The sequence below is a fragment of the Cinclus cinclus genome, chromosome 5 (assembly GCF_963662255.1).
Source record: "Cinclus cinclus chromosome 5, bCinCin1.1, whole genome shotgun sequence".
NCBI classification, from domain to species: domain Eukaryota; kingdom Metazoa; phylum Chordata; class Aves; order Passeriformes; family Cinclidae; genus Cinclus; species Cinclus cinclus.
In genome coordinates, this window is record NC_085050.1 from 74,297,025 (window position 1) to 74,318,708 (window position 21,684).

Sequence of the window (21,684 nt, forward strand, 5' to 3'; positions counted from 1 at the left end):
CAGCTCGCCTTCAGGCAGAGTTGTTATAGGTCCCGCAGCTGAAGTTCTCTGTGCTGAGAGAAACGTGTGATCCCGGGGCCCGAGAGGAGAAATTCTGCTGGAAGGCACCTCCAGGGAGAAAGCTGCTGCTTGCCACCTGAGCAAACACCCAGCCCAGCTGGAGAGCCTCGAGAAGCCAGCTCAGGGGATGCCAGGAATGGCTGTGCACCGGGGGCTTGCTTTGGGCTTCCCACCTCAGCCTGCCTCCTGAAAGGCTCTTCTCCATGTACGTCTCTGGGGACATGAGCAGGAGCATCCCAAGGAGCACATGCCTCCTTGTTTCCAATAATGGCAGAGGCAGCGCATTGAGTCCCATGGACAGCCTTCTGAACATTGCTACATGAGTGGTGTGCTTCCAAGGACTGCTGGATCAGTGGTGTGGTTCCCGGCGTTGCTGGGTCGGTGGTGTGGTTCCCGGCGTTGCTGGGTCAGTGGTGTGGTTCCCGGCGTTGCTGGGTCGGTGGTGTGATTCCCGGCGTTGCTGGGTTGGTGGTGTGGTTCCAGGCGTTGCTGGATGATGTGCTGCTCAGTCTTTGGGTTTGTACTTGGTGTACCTAGAATGTGTGTGTGTCAGGGATGCAAGGAAGTGACAGGGACCAGGGTGCAGTGGTCCTGCAGAGCAGATTGACCCCAGGGAGAAGCAACAACGTCCCTGGATGTGGGACAGTGCACTTTACCCATGGGGTGACCTTGTGGGGCTGGGAACACACCGCTGGGGCAGAGCTGGTGTCGCTGACCCGCAGGCTCGGTGGCAGGAGCCCTGCCACAACGGAGCACACAGAAGCCCATGTGAGACAGCCAAACAGATGTGCAGAGGCAGCTGAGGTGGAGCTGCAGCGGGGAATTATCCAGATGACAGCCAGGAGATCTGGATGTGGGAGCCACAGCAGTGGAGGTTGCTGTGCTAAATGAACTCTGCTACAGCTGAGAGCCAGGCAGAGAGCAGAATGAGTGTGGGGTTAGCCTTCACATGCTGAACACATTTTGTTAATATCACTTTGTTATGCAAATATGTAATTATTTCATTTCCTCCAGAAGGAGTATTTGTGGTTTCCTGTTCCCTGGGACTTCTGAGTGCTTGTATGAAGGGAACAAATAACTATCAAGTTACTGGGTTGTGCAGTCTGTGGCAAGCTCTGAAAAAGTGAAAACCTTGAAGTTTTGGTGGAGGTTTTAAATAGCACTTCTGCGTGACCTGCTGGAGGGTGGTGAGGCTGGCCGTGACAATGGCGCAGGCCTTGCTCACCATTTAAATAAACTTAATTTGGATTGAAGCCTGCTATCTGCCTGGGGCTAAGGAATTAAAAGGCCTGGTTGCTGCACAGGCTGGAGGAGACTGTGGTGATCAGGATGGAGCTGCTCAGGCCCAATAGGTCCTGGAGATGTGCTGGTTGTGGCTGGAGGGCAGGATATGTCTGGATAACTGGTGTGCAGCACTTATTTCTGTGGAAGAAGCAGAAAAGGAACAGCAGAGGAGCACAGAGGGGCTGTTGCCTTAGAGGTCAGGTGTGAGTGTTGGCCGGCTGTGGAGAGGAGCTCCCCACATGCTCTGTCGTTTGGTTTGTATTGGTTGGTGCACTCGCCAGGCTCTGGCATTAAAAAAATCTCATGGAATGGGGGATATTTTGAAACTCTCCAAGCTGCAGAACTCCTGTGTAATGAGTGTCCAGATATGTCACAGAGACAGTCCATGAAGCGAAGGATTTTTGGAAGCCTGTGTGTGCCTGTGTAGCATGCTCAGAGAGCTGCGGCAGCTGTTTGAACAGGGGCATTCCGAGAAGGCTCCTAATGCCTTGAGAAGTCTCTTTTTCCTTTCTATTTCACACCCGGTGTCCCCTTGCTCTCTCGTTGCTGGTGGTTGCTGGATTGTATCGGGCTTACTTAGTATTTTAGACACTTAGTTGTAGTCAAGTGCTGGGGTGAGGTTCTGGGAAGTGAGTTTGGATTTAATTTTGCATTAAAATGGCTTTCTGCTTAAAAACACTTGAAAGATGTTAAAGCTCAACCATAGGGTGCTTGAGCTTCCATGTTGAAAAAAAAGTAGTTATTGTCAAATCCCCCGTGCTTGAGAAAGGTGTTAGAGATACACAGCAACCCTGAGGGTTTATTTTCTTTCTTTTTTTAACTCTGGTAATTCTCAATTTACAGTGGTCTGATTTCAAGAGTCAGGAGATGTGTTGGAGATTTGCAAAAGATCACATCTTTAACAAATTGCTTGGCACTGTAGGTACAGGACAGGATTCAGTTATGCCAGTTTTTATTTAAAGACTTGTGGTGTGTTGTTGCCTGGGGTTTTTTTATGTTGCTTCTTTCAACAGTAGGAAAAAAACATGTCTGAAACTGAAATGGTAATTTCCAGTTGCATAAAGATTCTTCTTTGGGATTGACAATTCTGCCATGCATGTAAGCCAGGGACTGCTGCTTGTGCTGAATTTTTTAGCCCTCAGTTTAAATAATTCTCTTTTCTTTCTGCATGGATCCTCATAGGTTTTATTACTTGGGTCCAAAAAAAGCAATCATACTTTAATGTTTTAATTATGAGCTTAATAATTATGTTGACTTCTATTGTTAGCTTTTAGTTTGCACTAATGTCCTTTTTTTTACCTAGAGAAAGGTGGAGATAATGGTACTGCTTGCATTGCTAGTGATGTGGAGCGTGTTTCCTTATCTAGGGATAGTTTTTGTAGATTCATATGGCAGCTTTGGTGCCTCAGCCCTGTTTGAAGATGGGTCACTGCCATGGGTTATATCTGAGCCCTCAAATGTAGGAGCATATAAAAACCATGTCTGGTGGTGACAATCTTCACTTTGCTCCCTACCTGCTGGTGGGCACTCGTTTGTCCTAGTTACAGATGGGCTTATTGCAGCTGCGTGAGAGTAGCGGCTAAAGATCCTAATTTCAGTGTAATTTGAGAGGCAGTACATAGCGTGGTAGTGTTCTTTTTAGGGCTGGATAATGGTACACTTGCTGCAGCCGCTGGAAAACCCGAATGCCCTGTGCTGAAAGTGCTGTGTGCTAAGCTAGGTGTACTGGTCTGTAGGCCGGTTTTATCGTCAGGTTAGAAACCAGGCTGGTCTTGAGAACCAGCACACGTACAAACAGTGTCACTTCAGCGAGGCTCCTCTTCCTCCTCCCGTGCGTTCCCTGCCCGATGTCCAGGTGAGGTACCCTTCTGTTGCCAAGCAGATTTTCTAAGGGACGGTGTCGTGTATGCTGAGCTGTTTTGTGAGGCTGTGGCACTGGCAAGGGCGGTGAGACATTTCTGTCCTTTCGGTGCTGAAAGACAGCAGATGCGGGAGGCGCATGGAATTGTCTCAGCCGAGCAAGGAACGCCTTGCCGTGCCTGCTGTAGTGGGGTCCCCTTCCCGTGCAGGATTTCTGTGGGCTGAGCGCCCCTCTGCCAGTCCCGGCCGGGTGGGGGGAAGCCGGGGATTGCTGGTGCTCAGGAGAGGCAGGCAGAAGCCCAGCACATCCCGGTCAGCATCGCTGCCACCTGCCCGCGGTGCACTGTGCTCCGCTCTCAGCCGAGCCTTGAGACGTTCCAGGGGAGAAGGGTGAGCGCGCTGCGACTCGTGATTTTTTTTTTTTTTTTTTTTTTTTTTTAAAGGCGATCACGTTATTGTACGGCCTTTGGGAGGGGCTGGGTGGAGGCGGGCAGGGGACCGTCCTCCGCCTCCATCGCCCTCCGCCCGGGGGATGGAGCTTGCAGAGCATCCCCTCCCTCCGTGCCGTCGCTGCTCTGCCCTGGGGTGGCGGCTCCTCGCCCACGGGCCCGCCGCAGCGAGGGCGGCCGGGGCGCTCCCGGTGTCTGCAGGGCGCGGGGTTGCGCCGCCGCCTCTCCCCCGGCACCAACCTGCACGGCTGGCAGTAAACCCCTCGCTCCCCGCCGGGAAGCGAGGGCGGTCCACACCGTGGAGCTTTCCTCCGCCCCGCTTTTTTTCCTTTTTTTTTTTTTTTTTTTTTTTTAAACTTTCCCCCTTTTTTTTCGTTCCCCGTTTTTTCCTTCTCCAGGAAGGAGGAGGACGCCCCGTGCCCGCTTTCCGCGGAGTCCCGGAGCGCGCCCGGCCGCGCCGAGGGGCCCCGGGCGCTGCCGCCGGGACGGAGGGGCGGGATGGCGGTGTCGGCCCGCTGGCTCTTGTGCCTGTGCCTGGGATGGAGCTGCCTATGCCTGGCTCTGGGGGACGCGCCGCGGCCGCGCCGGCTCGGGCTGCGGCGCCGGGCTGCGCCGGGAGCCGTGCGGGGCGGGCGCGCCCGGGCGGCCGCGGGTGACGACGGCCCGGGGCAGCGGCGGGGCGGGCGGCCGCCGGCGGCGGACCGAGTTGCGGAGCACATGCTGCGGCTCTACGAGCAGTATCGCGGCGGCCGGGACTCGCCGACGCCGCCCGCGCCCTGGGTCCGCCGCGGCAACACCGTGCGCGGCTTCCGGCCGCTGCCGGCAGGTGAGTGCGCACCTGGCCGGGGGAGGAGGGGGGACACCGCCGGGACGGGGCTCGGCTCGGCCACGGGGCATCAGAGCGTCCCTGGGGTAGTGCCCGGAGAGCTCGGTGGGGGGGAAAAAAAAATGAGACAATTAGAGGAGCATCGCTTCCTGCAGGGACTGCTGTGTCGTACGTTCAGTCCCGTGCTTTAGCTGTTGCCCCACCGCTTCTGCTCTGCCTCAAAGCATCACTATGGTCACGATGGATGAGTACAACGCGAGGGAGGTGGAGGAATTAGCGGATCTTCTGCCGAGTCCCCCATTAGTGGTGTTCTGCACGTGTAGTTTCTGTTGGAGCCAAGCGCTGGTTTGTGCATGACGGAGCTGTGAAGTGGTTTGGGGATCCTTCAGGTTCTGTGCAGCCTTCTCATGTTGAGAAGCGGTGCTAGTGCTGACAGTGAGAGGCCGTGGCAAAGGGGTTGAGTTCGAGCACAACTTGACTGTCATAAATATTTCATCTTGGTGTCTCTGGAAGGGGCGCTTAGATCTCTGTGATTACACACTGGCCTGCGCCGGTAGGTGGGTTAAAAGGTAAAGATGTGTTCTGTAAGGGAGTGGGACGTGTTTATTGTGCCAGCTTCTCAAAAGAACCATGTCCTTGCAGAAAGATAAGTTGCTGTCTTGGTGCTGCATCCCCTCCCTTCCTTCTTCTGGTTTCTGTGCATGCGAGCTTCGCAAGGGTGAAATGGAATGGCCAGAACCCCAAGATGACCATCCCTAGGATGGGTGTCCTTCTTTCCCTTATCTACTGCACCCCAAAACCTTGCTGCATGTGGGACAGCTTTCGTACCAGGCACAGAAGCCCTGTTTGTCAGTCTGTTCGTTCCACCGGTGCACTGACCCAGTGGCTTTTTCTTAGGCATCTATCAGTAAAACTGACAGTTGTCCCTGAGTTTCAGTGGCTCACCTCAAGTCTTTCCCATCCCAGGAAAGAGCTGGATGTCAGGCTTCCTTGCTTCCTCAGAAGCAACAATGTATTTTATAGCGCTGCTCTGTACTGAGATCAGATACAATGAGGAATGAGTGCTGTCAGTGTCTCAGATTTCAGTCCTGCAAGTATTCCTGTCCACAGGAGAGGCTGTAGAGGAGTAATTACCCTGGGTTTGGTGGATTGAGAGCCAGGACTTCCCAGCTGCTGCTCTTACTGAAGAGCTCTCTTGCCTTTCTAACGTGACTTGTTTGCCTTGTGAAATCTGACGTCCATGACTGTCGCTGAATTAAGCCCACCAAAAGAGGGGAGGCTGTAATATTCACTGGAGCCCCCCAAAAGGAGAGGTTGTTAATGAGCCCAGCAGAGCAATATCTGCTCTGTTAGGCATATCTGATTAAAGGCATTTATTGTTCTAAACCTAGAATGTTGTTGGTTGAAATCCCATCTCTGCAGTCATTCGGATTATATTGGTACTCTCATTTGAGGCTGAGTGGCAGCAGTCCTATAAACACAGTGCTTGCTAATCCCTTTCCTCCTCCTCCAGTACTTTCACAGATTAAGTGCCAAAGCAATAAATTAGTTTAAAATTTTTTGACACTTCAGTAAGTATTTATGCAAAAGATTTAACCAGTTAGCTGTTGTCTTTCTCTTTCCATTGGCAGCTGCTTATTTTGTGTGGTTATTGATGGCAGGAAGGTCTCTTTCCAGAAAGCTTGTATATTTGATGTTCTTCAGGGCAGTGGGTGCAATGGAAACATTTTTTCTGACTACTTCCTTGGGCCCAACTACCTCAGAAGGCCTGCAATGAAAGTGGCACATCCAGAAGTGTTCCCCTTTCGAGGTACTTTGTTTCTAGATCTTCTGCTTTGACTGTTGCACTCCTTGGCTCCGAATTTCAGTCTTCCACATGCTTCTCCTTGTCCTTAATGGGTGACATTAGTTAATTTAATACGTGACATGACTGTTAACTCCCTCACATGTTACCATTCCCTCTTCCAGCCCCTTCAGGACTCAGCTTTTTGTCTGCTAGGAGCAGAAGTTCCAGAAGAATCTTCCTGTCTCTCCTCCACCTGCAGCAAGAGATCTTGAAACAAATCTTCAGTGGTTTCATTTGCAGTTTAAGTGTGGAATTTAGTCTGCCGTTTTCAGGAGAGAAACTCTTCCTTTTCTGGAACACAGCTCTCAGAGGTAGCTGTGAACCCTTTCTCTCCTTGCTTTTCCTCTGTAGCGGCTCCTGCTTCTTCTGCATCACATGGGAAGGGCCTTTCCCAAATCTCCCAGCTAACCCAGCAGACAAGTTTTTGAGAGCCTGGAGTGTTGTGTGGTGAGCGCAAAAGCTCGTAGGATTTGTTGAAGCTCATTGCTGTTCTAGTCAGAGAACAGTGGTGTCGCACGTGGCAGCTGCAGCCCTGTTACCAACAGCCAGCAAAACCCACCTAAGAGTGATTAATGAAAGCAAGCATCCTCATAGCTGTCAAAAGCAAGTCTCTCTTTCTGTGGCTCAGTTCTCTGAGGGGATGGGACCAGAGCTTCGGCCCCCTGTGGCATGTGTTTGAAGCCTCCATCCCACACTGCCCTGTGATTTCTCTCGCACCAGACTTCACAACTGGGCTGGATGGTGGCTTGTTTGGGCTGGGGGTTTTGGCCCTTGATTCTGATGAATGTTCATGTGGTCATTTGGGTAAATTTGTTTTCTGTTAACCTTGCTAAATTATCTGACAGCGTAATTGTTCAGAACCTTTGCCAGTAACAAAGCTGAAAAGAAACCCCAGGCCCGAAATCCGTGGTGAGTGCAGGAAGGATGTGCATCCTTCAGTGGGTTGAGTTACACTTCAGCACCGTTCTCTCTCGTGGACTCAACTGCTCCATTTTGTTCCTCTGTGTTTGAGTCAAGGGATGTTCAGGCTGTGATTTCTGTGGCAGCTCTTCTCGCTGTTGCAGGACATTTCTGGATGACTCTGGTAGTCCTTGTGTTGCTCTGGACAGGCCTTTTCCAGTTCTTTATCAGTGGGTACTGCAGGAGTGAGAGGTTTTCCACCTGCTGTGCCTCTAAAAGACACATAGGAAGAAGGTCAGGTGCTCTGTGAGTCGCAGTGGAGCACTCCGGCAGTTCTGGCAAGGGAACTTTGAGGCTGTGATCCTGTCCATGCAGCAGTTCTCTCTTCCTGGAAGAGACCTGACCTCTGGCTGGCAGCAAATCTGCTTACCTGCAGCACTGCCTCTTGAGCTGCCCAGGCCCAGGATTTGGAGATCAGATACAGCGCGGAAAGAGAGTGGAAAGATGAAAGCCTTGAAAAGACAAATAGATTAGGTTTGCTTCTGAAAGCATTTTTAGTCCTAGCCTCACTTAAAGAACATGGCTTGCAAATGAGTCCTGACTTTAACTGGAAGGTCCTCCTAATGGTCTTACAGTAGAGCTATGCAGTGAGAAATTACTTTAAACTCTTTTTTTATTGACTGAAGCTCAAGTAATTTCAGGTATTACGCCTGCCCCTGGGCCAATTCTTGTGGTTTTAGAGCTCTGTTCTCCTCCCTTTGAGAAGGCCTTTGTGCGCTTTGTTGTGGTGCGGAGCACCCACGCGAACAGGGCAAGCAGAGCACGCCGGGAAAGCAGCGCCTCGCTGGCTGCCCTCAGACTGCAGAAACCAGTCCAGGCCATATCCAAATGCTGGCCTCTCTGAGCACCAGTAGCATCAGGGGCTCTTTGCATCAAGGGCCTTAAAAATAATCATTCAAGGAGACTTTTTTTTTTTCCTTACGTGTGTTTCTTTGGTTTGTGGTTTTTTTTTTTTTTTTTTTTTTTTTTTTTTTTTTTTTTTTTTCTGCGCTCCTATAAATATAATTCAAGCAGGAGCATCCTGTTAGTTTTAGGAACTTGAAAAACATTAAACTGTGATTTGGGCAGATGGGCCCAAATGTGCAAGCTTTGGAGGCAAATGGACAGGATCTGTAGGTTCGGCTTCTCAGGAGCAGACCCCGAATTGCAATTTTCTGACTTCTGCCCCTGTGTGTCTCAGAGTGGTGTCTCACGTGTGAGTGACCTGCATTCACAGTTCCCTGCTGGTCCCTGTTTCTAGAACTTGTTGTTTCAGCACGAGGAGCTCTGGCATCAAAGGACAGGCTGTGCACAATTTGCTTTTCACCCAGCCAGCCGAAGTGCAATTAACTGTGGCTGTGAGGAGGAGTGAGGTCAGCTCTTGTCCTGCCCAGATCCCTGTCTACCATGGATGTACCCCCTTAACTTGCTTGGCTTGTACCAGCTTGGAGCTAGATGTTGTGTTTAGTTTTCACACCCACTGTGATATTTCTGCTTAAAATGCACAGAAAAGAGCGACCAGGTGGCCACTGTGCAGCGCTCCTACGCTGTGCAGTGTGCAGATTTGTGGGTTTTGTATCGTGAAACCCTCATCTAAGTTAGGTCCTCAGTATGCAGCTATGCTATTTCTACCCAAGTTCTTTATTTGAGTGGCTGATAGCTTTAATCTGTGGTGAACTTGATGCTGTGTTCCATCAAGTTGCTAGCTGCTGTGATTTTTATCTGCTTTGCTCAAAGAATTAGTTAGACCAGTTTGGCACCAGATCCCATGGTCTTTCAGAAGGGAGAACCGCATCCCATCTTTTACTTTTGCACAGAACGCAGACTGGTAAAGCAGCAGCCAAGTAGGAGGGAAGATGTGAATAAAGAGCAAATCTGTTTTCCAAATCTGTTTCACTTGAGCAACTTGTTGCTGTTTCCAGCTCCAAGTGAGGTTTTGTGTCTGGGCTGTGAAACGATGAGAACGTTTAATACCAGAAACTCAAATCTGTTCTTCACTGGGCCCTGGCACAAGGGCACCTCTTCAGTATCTCCTTTGAATGATGGCCAGTGGTGGCTGTATAACTAAACAGTCCTCATTATTGCATCCCTTTCCGCCCGTGGGATAGATTTGGTAGTCCATAAAAAGGTTGGGGCATCCTCTATAAAGGCAAACACACCACATGTTAGCAGACTGCTTCCAGCTTATTGATGCCTGAAATCCCCTTTGTGACAGGAATCTATTTGTGCTGGTGATGCTGGTCTTGACAGACCCACTGCACTCCCTTAGAATTACTTTTTCAATGCCATTCACAGGCTGTCACTTGCAGCTGTGTGTTGGTGCAGGGAGGTGAGGAAGCAGGGGCCGTGCCCCTAAGATCCAGCAGGTTCAGGTACTTGAGCTGCAGTGCCAGGAGCTGGGTTGGAGCTGGCAGGAAATAGTCTGCCATCTCTGGCACCCCAAAGAGGGAGTGCTAGTACATGTGTAGACTTAAGTACATGTGGGTTTCTGCTTTCGTTTTGAAGAGACTGTCCCCTTCTTACAGCCTTGTGTTGCCAGGCTGTCCTAATTCCTCTGGTCCTAGTCTGTAGCAGCGAGCAGTGCTGATGGTGCAGTGGTCCTGTGTCTCAGCTGCTGCGGTTCAAAAGAGCTCTGTCATGCAGAGCTTGGTCTGAAAAACTCATCAGGCCAGCACTGAGACCTGGAAGAGGAGAGCAGAGGCTGCTGTTAAAATGTGGCCTCGCAGTGTCTGGAAGGCAGCAGCGTGCAGCTTGGTTCCTCATATTTTTGCTTTCCCTTTTTCTTCTTAAAACTTGTTCCCTGGAATGGTTTCCAGCAGAGTGTGTCCTATGACCCAAAAGACAAAGTCTCATTTCAGTGAAGTGGAATTTTCCTGGGGAAAAGATGTGTTTGTAGTTATTTTAAAGGGTAATTTCTAGCCCGCTTATCTCAGTGTAGTGCTCACACCTGGGAGTCAGGTATCCGTGTTGCCCAAAGGGTGTACTGGACCCGGGCCTCCCAAATTTTGCTATAACCCCAGGTCATGCAGTTGGGTTTCTTGGGGCAGAATCTGGTGAGTCCACAGATGTCTGTGCTGGCCCCTAGTAACCTTTTTTGAGATGATTTTGCAGACCAAAGATCTGGGAACTCTGGTCTGCCGAAGCTTGGACGTGGTTGTGTAGGAAAATAGCACCATCTACTGCAAGTGTTTGGTCTTGGTGTGCAGTCACAGGCCAGAAGTGGCTGCTGGAATTTAGCTTTTAACCAAAACTATATCCTGCTTCTGAGTGTGCCCCAAGTTGTGCAGAATTTCTTTTTGAACAAAAGTAGCTTCTTTGCTCTTCCAGTATAATATGCCAGTTTAGAACAGGCAGGATTTTTCAAGTGGCATTCCTAATGAAAATTAAAATCAAAATTTGTCCTTCAACATACAGCAATGATGCCCCTATTCTAATCTGAGTATTTCTTTTTCTAGGGAGCCCCAAAGGCCAGGAGATTTACGTTTTTAACTTGTCATCACTCGCAGAGTCTGAAAATGTCTTGTCAGCTTCGGTGTATTACTATATTGGTGATCTGCTGCACATGAAGTGGAACTGTTCCCAGTCCTGTGGCTGTTCTCGTCACAGGCACAGGAAACCTGAAATTCAGATGGTTCTTTCACTTTGGACCTTTCCTTCAGCTGGGAGCCTGAGTCGGAGCCTGGGACATTTCCTCATAAATGTCTCCTCGGCTTACCAGGACATCCTTTCCTGGCAGTGGAAGGATATCACTCAGCTGCTACATGAAGCAAAGCAAAACAATGAACTGCTGATCAGTGTTAAAATGGATCTGCCCAGCCATCATCCCTGGGAAAGAGCATCTTCCTCCTACGAGCCCTACATCCTGATTTACGCCAATGATTCTGCTATCTCAGAGCCAGAGAGCGTTGTCTCTACTTTGCGAGGACGTAGTCATCCTCTGGCGAGGGTCCTTCCCAAGCCAGAGATCCACACAAGGAGCAGCAGCACCGCTAATCCTCGGAGAAAACGCTCTGCAAACGTCCTGTTGCCATTGCAGAACAATGAGCTTCCAGGAGCCAAGTACCAGTACGGTGAGGATGAGAGGTGGGAAGGCAGAAAACCCTACCAGACCTTGCAGCCTCAACTAGCGGACAGGGCCAGGAGTAAGAAAAAGCAGAGGAAGAATCACCTCCAGAAGACCCAGACTCTGCAGTTCGATGAGCAAACACTGAAGAAGGCGAGGAGGAAGCAGTGGAACGAGCCCAGATATTGTGCCCGGCGCTACCTCAAGGTGGATTTTGCAGACATCGGCTGGAGCGAGTGGATTATTTCCCCTAAGTCATTCGATGCCTATTACTGCTCAGGAGACTGTCAATTCCCAATTCCAAAGGTATGGTCCTTATTGATTCTTTTTTCATTGTCTGTTACCATAAATTGGGCCCTTTGTTTCCCACATGAGTAAAATGCAGCCAGGGCCAGCATGGGTTTGGATCTAGGACCTACCGAGATTGGTCCCACGCAGCAATGGGCAGTAGTTGGAACATGTAGTAAGGAGATGAGCTTGTGAAGGTAATCTAAAATCCTTGACTTAGTTTTTCATCCAGTACCCAAATTGCCGTAAAATATTTCCTGAAGAGTGCTTATGGTGTGTGAACTTGTTACTAACCTGTTTAACAAACAAAATACAAGCCAGATCTCTAAAACCGTTCTGTCAGCAGTGCTTGTGCCCACAGGCCGTCGGCACAACAGACTCCAGGCAAGCCTTGTACCTTGGGAGGCAAGGCTGCCCCAAGGGCAGAGAGCTCCAGGCAGTGGTTAACACAGAGTTGAGTGAATCACTTTTGATTCACTGGACCAAGAGGATCCAAAAGCAATGGATCCAGGCCCACTGACATGCACAATGTCCTCTGGTTTGTATGAGCTGGTTGCATATGAGTAGCAGGCAGGGTTGATGTGCTCCTAGCACTGTGACCTAGAGGAACTCTCCTACAAATGTCCTGTGTCATTCTTAGTAACACGTAGCCCCTGGACACTGCTGAAACTTGAGAGTAGGACATGGGATTTGAGGCTGGCCTAAAATGAGGGGTATGCACAAGTAACGCCTGCAGGGAACATCAGTAAAGGCAAGGCTCCTGGGCTCCCTGCAGCGTTTCATTCCAGAGTCTTTTCTATTCCTGCCATAGTGAAGCCAGAGCTGGTTCCAGAGTACACGTGGCATTTCAGTGGCTTAAGGAGCCAAGGGAGTCACCCTTTGAAAGTGGCGGGTGGGAGAATTGTACCGAAGGGGATGGTGCCCGCACTAAGCAAGCTGCAGGAGGCAGGGTCCTGTCCTTGGAGGAGGAGAAGTCTTGCCTACCTCCAGCTGCAGAGCCAGGCTTTAAAGCTGAGCATCGCAGGGTCTGCTACTACTGAGACTGTGTTTGCAGAAGCATACCCTGGGCCTCAGGCAATAACAGAGTAGTCTGTGCCTGTGGGCACATCATGGTCCTTTGCTGAGGGTGCGCTCCTGGAGGTAACAACCTGTCGGGCAATGGAGAACAGATGTGGCCCACCCCCTGCCCCGGATTTGTGTTTTTTACCCTTGTCCTGGTTCTAGCTAGCTGGTTTGACTGCTGTCAAACCTACGTGTGTTGGGAGCGTGACCTGGTGGAGAGCCTGTGGGAGACGCTGTCCTGGTCAGGGAGGAGAGAGCTCGTAGCTGCCGTTGTGCGCCCCGCGTGTAGCCCAGCTGCAGTGGCGCTCCGCAGGGCCCTGCAGCTTGGCAGGTGTGGCCTGCCTGCAGCCGGGCTCGCTCACAGCCTCCTGCTGGCCCTCTGGGTCTCCCCTCAGCGAACGCCTGCCTTCCACGTCCCTGCTGGAAGAAGCACGGGGCTTTGGCTTGTGCTCCGGTCCCGGTTCAGTTCCCGCTGGCTGAAGCCGGTTATCCTCCAGCATGCGCCTGAAGGACTGGCACAGCGTGCTCAGCAGGGGCTGGGGTCCCTGAGGAAGATCTTGTGTTGTGTGCTACCCAGTCAAACAGAGAGACTTGTTTTAGGACAGTGTGTGTCCGGGCTGTTCCCGGGCTGTTCCCACCAGAAGCAGAGACGGTGCTTGAAATCTGTTCGGTGCTGCTTAACCTGAAGTTGGTTTGGTGCAATTTAGCATTTTGGGGCTATGGATTCCTTATCTGAAGGAGAAGGCTTATGAGCGGATGTTCGGTGGCATATTTGGAGTCCTGATTTTAGCTTTAGTGCTCCTGGCTACAGGAAATAGGATTTCTTGGTAGGTGTTACACCTTTTGGTATGCCTTCAGCAGGCTCAGCACAGCCCTTGGGCTCCCAGTTGGTTTGGGGAGAATGCTGCCCTGCAGCTGCGTAAGGAAATGTGGCTGGGTGCTTTCACTTCCCTGTGAAGACAGAAATTATACAGAAATGGGAGTTGTATGATAATTTGCAACTTGTTTTTAAACCCCTGGCTGCTACTGCTGAGGAGCATAGGTACTCTGGATTTCAAAACAAACCAACAGAAATGTCTTTGATTACCCCAGGTGGAGACTTAGAACTTCATGTACTAATGTGCTGCACAAACCATATGACAAGCTGGAATTCACAGTTATTCCTGTGCTTTTTCCAGGTCCATTTCCAATGCTTAAGGCTGACTTTTTTCCCCAGAAAAAAATCATCTCTCAATGTATCAAAACTGCAAATTGAGCATTTGGCTAAAATGACCTTGTTCTGTGTATTTGTCAGTGACATGTTTAGGGGTACACACTGAAGTGTTTTGATTGCCAGATTGTGTGTGTAAGAACAACTCTAAAAACCAAACCACAGGTCCCTGGCTGAAAGCTTTATCTTGTGCATTTTTCACGCCCACTCACCTACAGTTACTTGGATCAGGCAGTATTTTAGGCTTCAGAGTGAAACTTCGTGTTCGGTATCTCTCTGTGTTGGTTTTGAATTTTTATTAGCACCTTAATGATTTCTGGTTTTGGGACTAAGCAGTTAGCTCACCTGGCACATTGGCTTTCTATTCAGAGCAAACCCAGCTGTGTCCCTTTTTATAAATGCAGTAAACTTGGTCATTGGAAGTTTCTTCTCTGGATGAAAATGTCACTCTAGTATGAGTTACAGCTGTCTTGGAGGCTCAGTTCCTCAGCAGATGTTCCAGCTGAGGGGTCTCAACTGCACCCTGCAACAAAGCAAATTTATTGTAGAGTACCTAAATCCAAGGCCATGTGGGTGCAGTAACGTGTTTTGCCACGTCTTTCCCTTGCAGGCCATGAAGCCGTCCAACCATGCCACCCTCCAGAGCATTGTGAGAGCGGTCGGAGTCGTCCCCGGCATTCCCGAGCCTTGCTGCGTTCCCGACAAAATGTCCTCTCTCAGCATCTTGTTCTTTGATGAGAACAAAAACGTGGTTCTGAAGGTGTACCCCAACATGACAGTAGAGTCCTGTGCGTGCAGATAACGCCTTGGGAGGCCTTTGGGCAATGCCCGGGTGATCACTTGGGCAAGAGTCTCATCACACCTACTTCATGTTTGCACTGCCAAATGCATTTCCTTTGGACACAAAAGAGAAAATGTCAAGAAATCCAATCGATGACGACGGGAACAGAATGGATTCCAAGGCAAGTGAGTAGAAACTTCATTTGTCTGTGATGGTCTGAGACACAAGGCTTGGGAATGGGACCTGACTGTACCTGTTGAAAGTGAGAGGTGGAAGAAAAATCTGCAGATTTTTGTGACGTTGACTCTCAAAGGACATCGTGATCTATTTTTGTACAACGTTTTGGAAGCAGCAGAAGCTGGGAATTCTTATCTCTGTTCTAATGGTGACTAATGGCAGGGGGAGGTTAGAAATGTAATAGTCTTAATTTTAAAGCGAAGTTTATTGCTTTAGGTTTTAGAGTAGTACAGCAGGGCAGGCAAAGCCAGTCATCCTAAAAGCTGTAGATAACCCTACCTGACCATGCATCTCCTTGGTTGGTACAAGGTACCCACCTTGTGTGTGAGTTCCTTTTCACTGATACCGGCTCTGTAATCCGGCTCCCTGGAGCTCCAGACTGCTAAGGGCATCACTGACTTGTGCTGTGGAAACTCAGCGGGCCCAGGGTGTGAAAATACCCCACTGAGTGACTTGTCCGAAGGACTCGGGTCCTAGAACGCACTTGTCCATGATCTGCGGGTTGTCTGCCCGTAGCCAGGTTCTGCAGTGGCCTCCCCTCCCTGGGAACAAGCAGCAGGATCAGAGGTCACAGCCTCAGGCTGACCAGGGACGTTCAGGCTGGACTTGAGGAAGAATTCCTTCAGGGAAAGGATGCATTTTTAAATTATTTCTGGTGAAAGGTTTATCTGTGTACAGACCGTGAATTAAAAAAATAAGAAAAAGAAAAATCACTCCCCAAAAAGAGAAGTTGTTTTGTATATGGAAAGTAACTTTTACGGATGCTTCTAATTTATTTTATACCCGTGGCCCTCCTGGTGTATCCTTCCTGAGGTCGGCACTCTTCCTGCCACGCAGGTTTCCGTGTCGGTGCCGAGGTGAGCTCCGCGGGGCCGGTGCGCCGGCGGTGAGGGGGGATGCGTTTCACCGCGGGGGAGGAGCCCGGCCGGCCTCCGCTGTGTCCCCTCAGTGGTACGGAAGCGTACAATAAAATGACTTGAACAGGAAGAGCCCGCTGTTGCTCTGTGGCACTCGGATGTTTCCGGGAACAAGGAAGTTTTCCCGCGGCTCGTGTTCCCGACCCTGGTACCGCCGCGGCGCGCATGCGCACTGCTGCGGAGCGCCCCGCGCGCCGTCCGGGGCCGGGACGTAGGCGGGAGGTGTGGTGCGCATGCGCGTTGCTCTCCCGCGCGCAGCGCCGTGTCTGGGAGGGAGCGCCCGGCGGGGCGGGGCTGAGGGAGAGACGGGGAGAGAGGAGGAGAGGGAGGGAGCGGGAGCGGCGCCGGGAGGAGGGAGCGCGAGTCGCCCGCGGGGGCTGCGCTGCCCTCGCATGGCGGTTCCTGGCGGGCAGCGTCCGTGCTGCCCGCACCACAGGGCAAGGAGCTCTTGGAGCCCCCGCTTATTCTGGGGCTGTGCGGGGAAGGGACGATGAGCCTGAAATCCCAGGGGAGCTGCGCTTGCTGTACTGACCGGGCAGGGAAGCTCCGCGCCCGTCTTTGCCCGGCCCGGCATGGGCACTGTTCGTTCCCTCTCCCGGTCCTGGTTTCCCTTTTTGTCTCTGTGTCCCTGCGTCCTTGCTGTGTGTTTGGGACTCCGTCTTTTTGTCTGTCCTTCTCCGTGCCTCACTCGTGTTCCCGTTCTGTTCCCTGTGGCTCTGTGGTGCTCCCCGTGCCATTGTTTCCCCCGGGATCCTTGTGTCCCGTTCGCTGCCCCTGTTCTTTTTTAATCCCTCTCTCGTGCTGCCCATCTAGCATCCCTTTTTTGGTTTTGTGTTTTATTTTTTTTCCTCCATATCATCCTGCACCCCGATCTTCATTTACTTCCCGTGTCCTCTCTGCTGCCACTCTCTGCCTCGTGTCCTCTGTGTCTGCGGGGCTGGGGAGGAACTTCAGTCCTCCTGGGGGCTGCCCCCCCCCCCCCCCACCCCCCCTTTCCTTGTGCCAGCAGGGTCCCTTTTTGGGGGCATGGACCCGTGGGAAGGGTTCCCATCGAGGGCCGTGCTGCCGTCCAGGGCAGCTGGAGCGGTTCTGTGCCTTCATTTTGGGGGTGAGGGAATAAGGCTGAGGGGGGGACGAGGGGGTGGAGACTCGGGGGGCTCCGATGTGTTTCGGGGCAGCCCGAGGTCCCCGGCAGAGGGAGCCACGCTGCGGGGCAGGAGCAGGGGAGTGGGGAATGGGGGGGGGGGGGGTGGGGGGGCCGTGCTGGGTGCCCTCTCCCAGAGGGACCCACGGGTGCCAGGACATTCCCAGGGAGGGGTGGCCGTAGAACACGTGGGAAAGGGGAGCAGGGGAAGGACCCGAGTGTGGTTCAGAGGGAGTGTTGGGTTGGTTTGTATTTGGCTGCAGTTGGGGTTTTACAGAGCTAATAGAAATAGGAAACATAAAGGATAGAAAAATAAATAGAAAAAAGTAAAATAGAAAAGATATTGTAATAATACAACAAAAAACCGTACCTTTGTAGTATATAACATAGATCATGAAAATATCATCTCATGTTTAAATATAGGTTGTAAATATGAGAACAGAAATATAAAGGTATTGAAATGGAGTTAAAATCAATGTTTCGTTGGTATTATTTGGTTAGAGATGGGTGTTTTTTAGAAATAATAGAAACAAAACTGTAAGTATGGAAATAGACAATAATCTATTTATACATGAAATTATGTATTCATTACAGCTATAAATAGATTAATAATAGTAATAAATGCTAACTTTAATATTGATATAACACACCAATTTATTATATGGATAGATTACATTACCATTTTAATCTAATAGAATGACTATTCTAATATTAATACATTTATTGAAAAATATATTGTTAGATCTAATCATATAGTGACATATAGATTTATAACTATGGAAATATAAATGTGTGTAAGTATACATATAAATATGAAATAGAAATATAAGTATAGAAAAATTAAAAATGTAAATATATTTGTGTGACTATAAATTGCAGAGATGGGTAACACATTTCTGTGAAATCTACGGTACATAATATAAAGAACGAAAATATATAATGTGTAAACGCAGGTTGTAAATAGGAGAACAGAAATATAAAAGTATGAAAATATAGTTTAAAATCCATGTTTCAGTGGTTTTATTTGGTTAGAGGTGGGTTTCTTTCTAAAGAATATCAACCAAAATATAAATATGCAAATAGACACTCTATATGTTTCTATTTCTGAAATTGATTTCTAAAGAGATTTGTACTGCTAGTAGATTCTAATATGAAGATACAGTATCAATCTATGGATAGATTGTAATTTTCATCTAATTAATCTTATAACTACATTTATTTGTAAATCGATATAAATGTATCCAGACATCAATTTATAGATAGAAATATGCCAATTTGAATGTGTGTAAGTATCCATCTAAATATGAAATAGAAAAGAAATAGAAGTATAGATGCAGTATTTAATATAAATAAAATTGTATACTGAGTGGTTTGTAATGTGTAGACTATATGGATATATGAATTCCACGTAAGTATGCCAAATATAAATAGAAAAATGAATTGAAATATAGTTTTAAAATAAAGGGGATTTAATTTTCTGTTTTGTTAGAGGCCGGGCTTTTTTTTTAATGATATAAAAATGTGAAGATATAGAATATATAAATGTGTGTGTGTGTGTGTGTGTGTGTATGTATACATATATATACACACACATAAAATACAAATGTTAGTAATATAAAGATTTCTTAATAAAAATAATATTGCACCCATGTTGTAAATGATGCCAATATACATTAAATTAAATACCCAAAAATAGGTATTGATTATGAATATAAATTAATTATTAACAAACACATATATATATATATTTATATATATCAAATGGGTTTGGGGTTTTTTTAATTTGTTCATGGCAGGGATTTTTTAGTTTGGGTCGGGGTTTTTTGGGGGGCATTCGTTTAGTAGGATTTTTTAAAGGGAGGGACCTCGATGTTTTTTGGCCCCTTGTCTCTCTGTGTGTGTGTGTGTGTGTGTGTGTGTGTGTGTGTGTGTGTCTGTCTCTCTGTGTGTGTGTGTGTGTCTCTCTCTGTGTGTGTGTCTCTCTGTCTGTGTGTCTGTCTGTGTGTCTGTCTCTCTGTCTGTGTCCCCCGTGTCCCCAAAGAGGCGCAGCCCCGGGCTGAGCTCGGCCGCAGTGCTGCCGCCGTGTGGGAAGAGATCGGTACTGCAGCCGTGCCCGGAGCCGGAGCCCGGGCAGTGCTGCCGCCTTGTGGACAGAACGCGGTACTGCAGCCGTGCCCCGAAGCGGCGACCGGCTCCTCCTCGGCGCTGCTGCGGGAGGGCGGTGGGGCGCGAAATGGTGCGCGTGACCTTCTCAAGATGGCGGAGGGCCCAAGGTGACGATGCCGTTCCACTGGGACTGATGCGACGCTCGGGACGGCGGACGCAATAGGGCCCCGGCAAAGATACGCTGGGGTGTGTGTCGTTTTTTTCCCGGCCTTTTTTTGCCGTCCTATGTAGAAGGTCGGGTGAGTGATGGCCAGGTCGCCATCTTGGGAGTGGCACGCTGCAATTTCCGCCCTTCCTGGCGCCAAATTTGGTCCTGGCAGAAGCCACTTCCGGTGGCGTTGCCAGCGTTGTCGTGGTAACTGTAAAGCCCCAGATAATGGTGTCTATAGAAGTCGCCTGCCTGAATCCGACGCCCGACGCCGATCGCGCGCTCTCCCGCCGCCAGTCCCACGAGCCATTTCCAGCGCCGCTGACCAGTCCGCGCCCGTCCGCGCCGCGTAAAAGGCGACGGAAAATCGCGCCGAGAACGCGGGATCGGTTTCGGGGCCGGATTCAGGCAGGCGAGTTCAATAGTCGCCAATGTAGGGGGCCTTCTTTTTCACCTCCCTAAACAAAGATGGCGGAGGCACCGGAAATGGCTTCTGCCAGTACCAAAGATGGCGGCAGGGAAGGGCGGAAATTGCGTCTCGACCCTCCCAAGATGGCGACTCGACCGTCACTCGCCCGACCTTCTGCATAGGGCGGCGAAAAGGGGCGGGGAAAAAAGGACCCCCGCGGGGTGTCTACTGCATTGCCTGCTCGCGACGCCGACGCCGATTCCCCCCTGCCCCGGCGCGATTTTGCGCGGCGTTTCCCATCGTGCCCACACGGGCTGTGGGCTCAGCGGCGCCGCGGACGCGCGGGAGCCCGGCGGGCGCCGACAGGCAGCGGTGGGTCCGCCCCTCTCTCTGCCGGGGTCCTTCCACGGCCGCCGTCGCGGAGAGCGACTCCCGTCCCGCCGCGCCGCCTCTCCGCGCCGCCCGGGTCCGCTCCCGCCCGGGGAACGCATCGACGAAGGAAGAGCGGTCGCCCAGCTCCCGGAGCCATCGCCCTGCCCGCAGCCGGGAGCAGCCCGCAGGAGGAAGCAGCTGCTCTCTCTGCCGGAGAGGTGAGAGGGGCGCAAGGATGGGGCGGGGTGGGAGCGCGGGCACGGCAGAATTCCCCGGCACCATTCCAGCTCCCCCCCCCCCCCCCCCCCCCCCCCTTGCAGCTGGCAGCAGCCCCGTGTCCTCTGCGTGTGGCAGCAGCTGCAGCGGCGCTGGTTTGGAGCGAGTTTCCACGGCATTTTGTTGCAAAGGTGCCCCTTCCAGCCGGGTGCCCCGGCTGGGTTCCCTGCCTGGGAAAGCCCTTCAAGTAGCCAAAGGGAGCAGCTGCTGAGAATTCCGAGCCCGCTGTTCCTGTGATTCTGGATACAGTGTTTCAGTAGTGTGTGCTTCTGTCCTATGTGCTGCTAGATGTACTTTGGAACAAGTTGACCCTTTCATCCCTCCCCACCTGCATTCTTCCTAGGCGTATGTTTTATTCAGCAGCACTCAGATGAGAGAGAGGAGCTCTGTTCCCATCAGCATAAAAGGAAAAAGTGTGCTCACACAGACCTCAGTTGTTTGGTCAAAAAATTCTTACTTTGGTTTGTTCCAAGAAATGTTATTGCTGTGTGCAAGCTCATGGGGAAGATTTTATTCAACAGCTCTCAGTGGGACATCAAAGCTCCACTTTCCCTTTTCTTGAACAGCCTGAGACTCAATATTACTTGATATCAATTTTATTACAGGCGGTTTGAACTTTTTGAAGAGCCAGAAGGATTGTTTGTGCCTGCGTGTGTCACTAATATCCCTCCTCCCTCCAATGCAGGATGGGGGAAAAAAGGCTGCAGAGCTTCCTGCAAGGGGCTGTAAGTGCAAATAAAGAGGAGCCAGAGGTTTAGTTGCTACGAATCACTGTTTCTGAAAAGAGCCTGATGGATTTCCTGATACCAAAACCAGTAGGAATAGGAGACTGAACTCGGGCATGGTGATGGTCTCCTTGGCTTTAAAAAGCTTTAGTGGCTTTAAAAGGCATTTCTATCAGACCTGGTTTATTTTTATTACCTCTCATTAAATTTTAGAATAAAAAAGCCCCGCTCCATCACTGCTGCTGTGATGTGTGACTAAAGCCCATCTTCCCTCCACTGGGAACAGGTGAGAGATGGGACTAAACCCCAAAGGATTTTCTGCTCACTGATGGCACGTGAGTTTTCTTGGGAATTCTCTGCCAAATGTGGTCAGTTGTCCTTGAATGTGGCCATGAGGGGAGTCGGACGTGCCAGCCCAGATCTGCAAACATGCAGTGCCAGAAGGAGAACCTTTGAAATGTCACCTGGGATGTGTTCCACTGACTCACAGGTGTGTGCTGTGCCCAGGTCCCCTGTCCAAATCCTGGGTGGGGAGAAGCCAGGACTGCACATTCCTCGTGATATGAATTCAGTTTTGGGGAGGTTAAATACAAATGAGATGCCAGGGAGGGAATGGCTCCTA

The 21,684-nt window shown here is 50.3% G+C and overlaps 1 protein-coding gene across 1 annotated transcript; it reads left to right on the top strand.

Moving 5' to 3' along the window:
• The first annotated feature begins 3,390 nt into the window (after positions 1 to 3,390).
• Positions 3,391 to 15,613, top strand: BMP3 (bone morphogenetic protein 3). The gene is made up of 3 exons (XM_062493216.1): positions 3,391 to 4,479; positions 10,720 to 11,633; positions 14,498 to 15,613. The coding sequence occupies exons 1-3, from the start codon at positions 4,152 to 4,154 to the stop codon at positions 14,687 to 14,689; spliced, it is 1,434 nt and encodes a 477-aa protein (XP_062349200.1). The 5' UTR covers positions 3,391 to 4,151; the 3' UTR covers positions 14,690 to 15,613.
• The last annotated feature ends 6,071 nt before the right edge of the window (positions 15,614 to 21,684 follow it).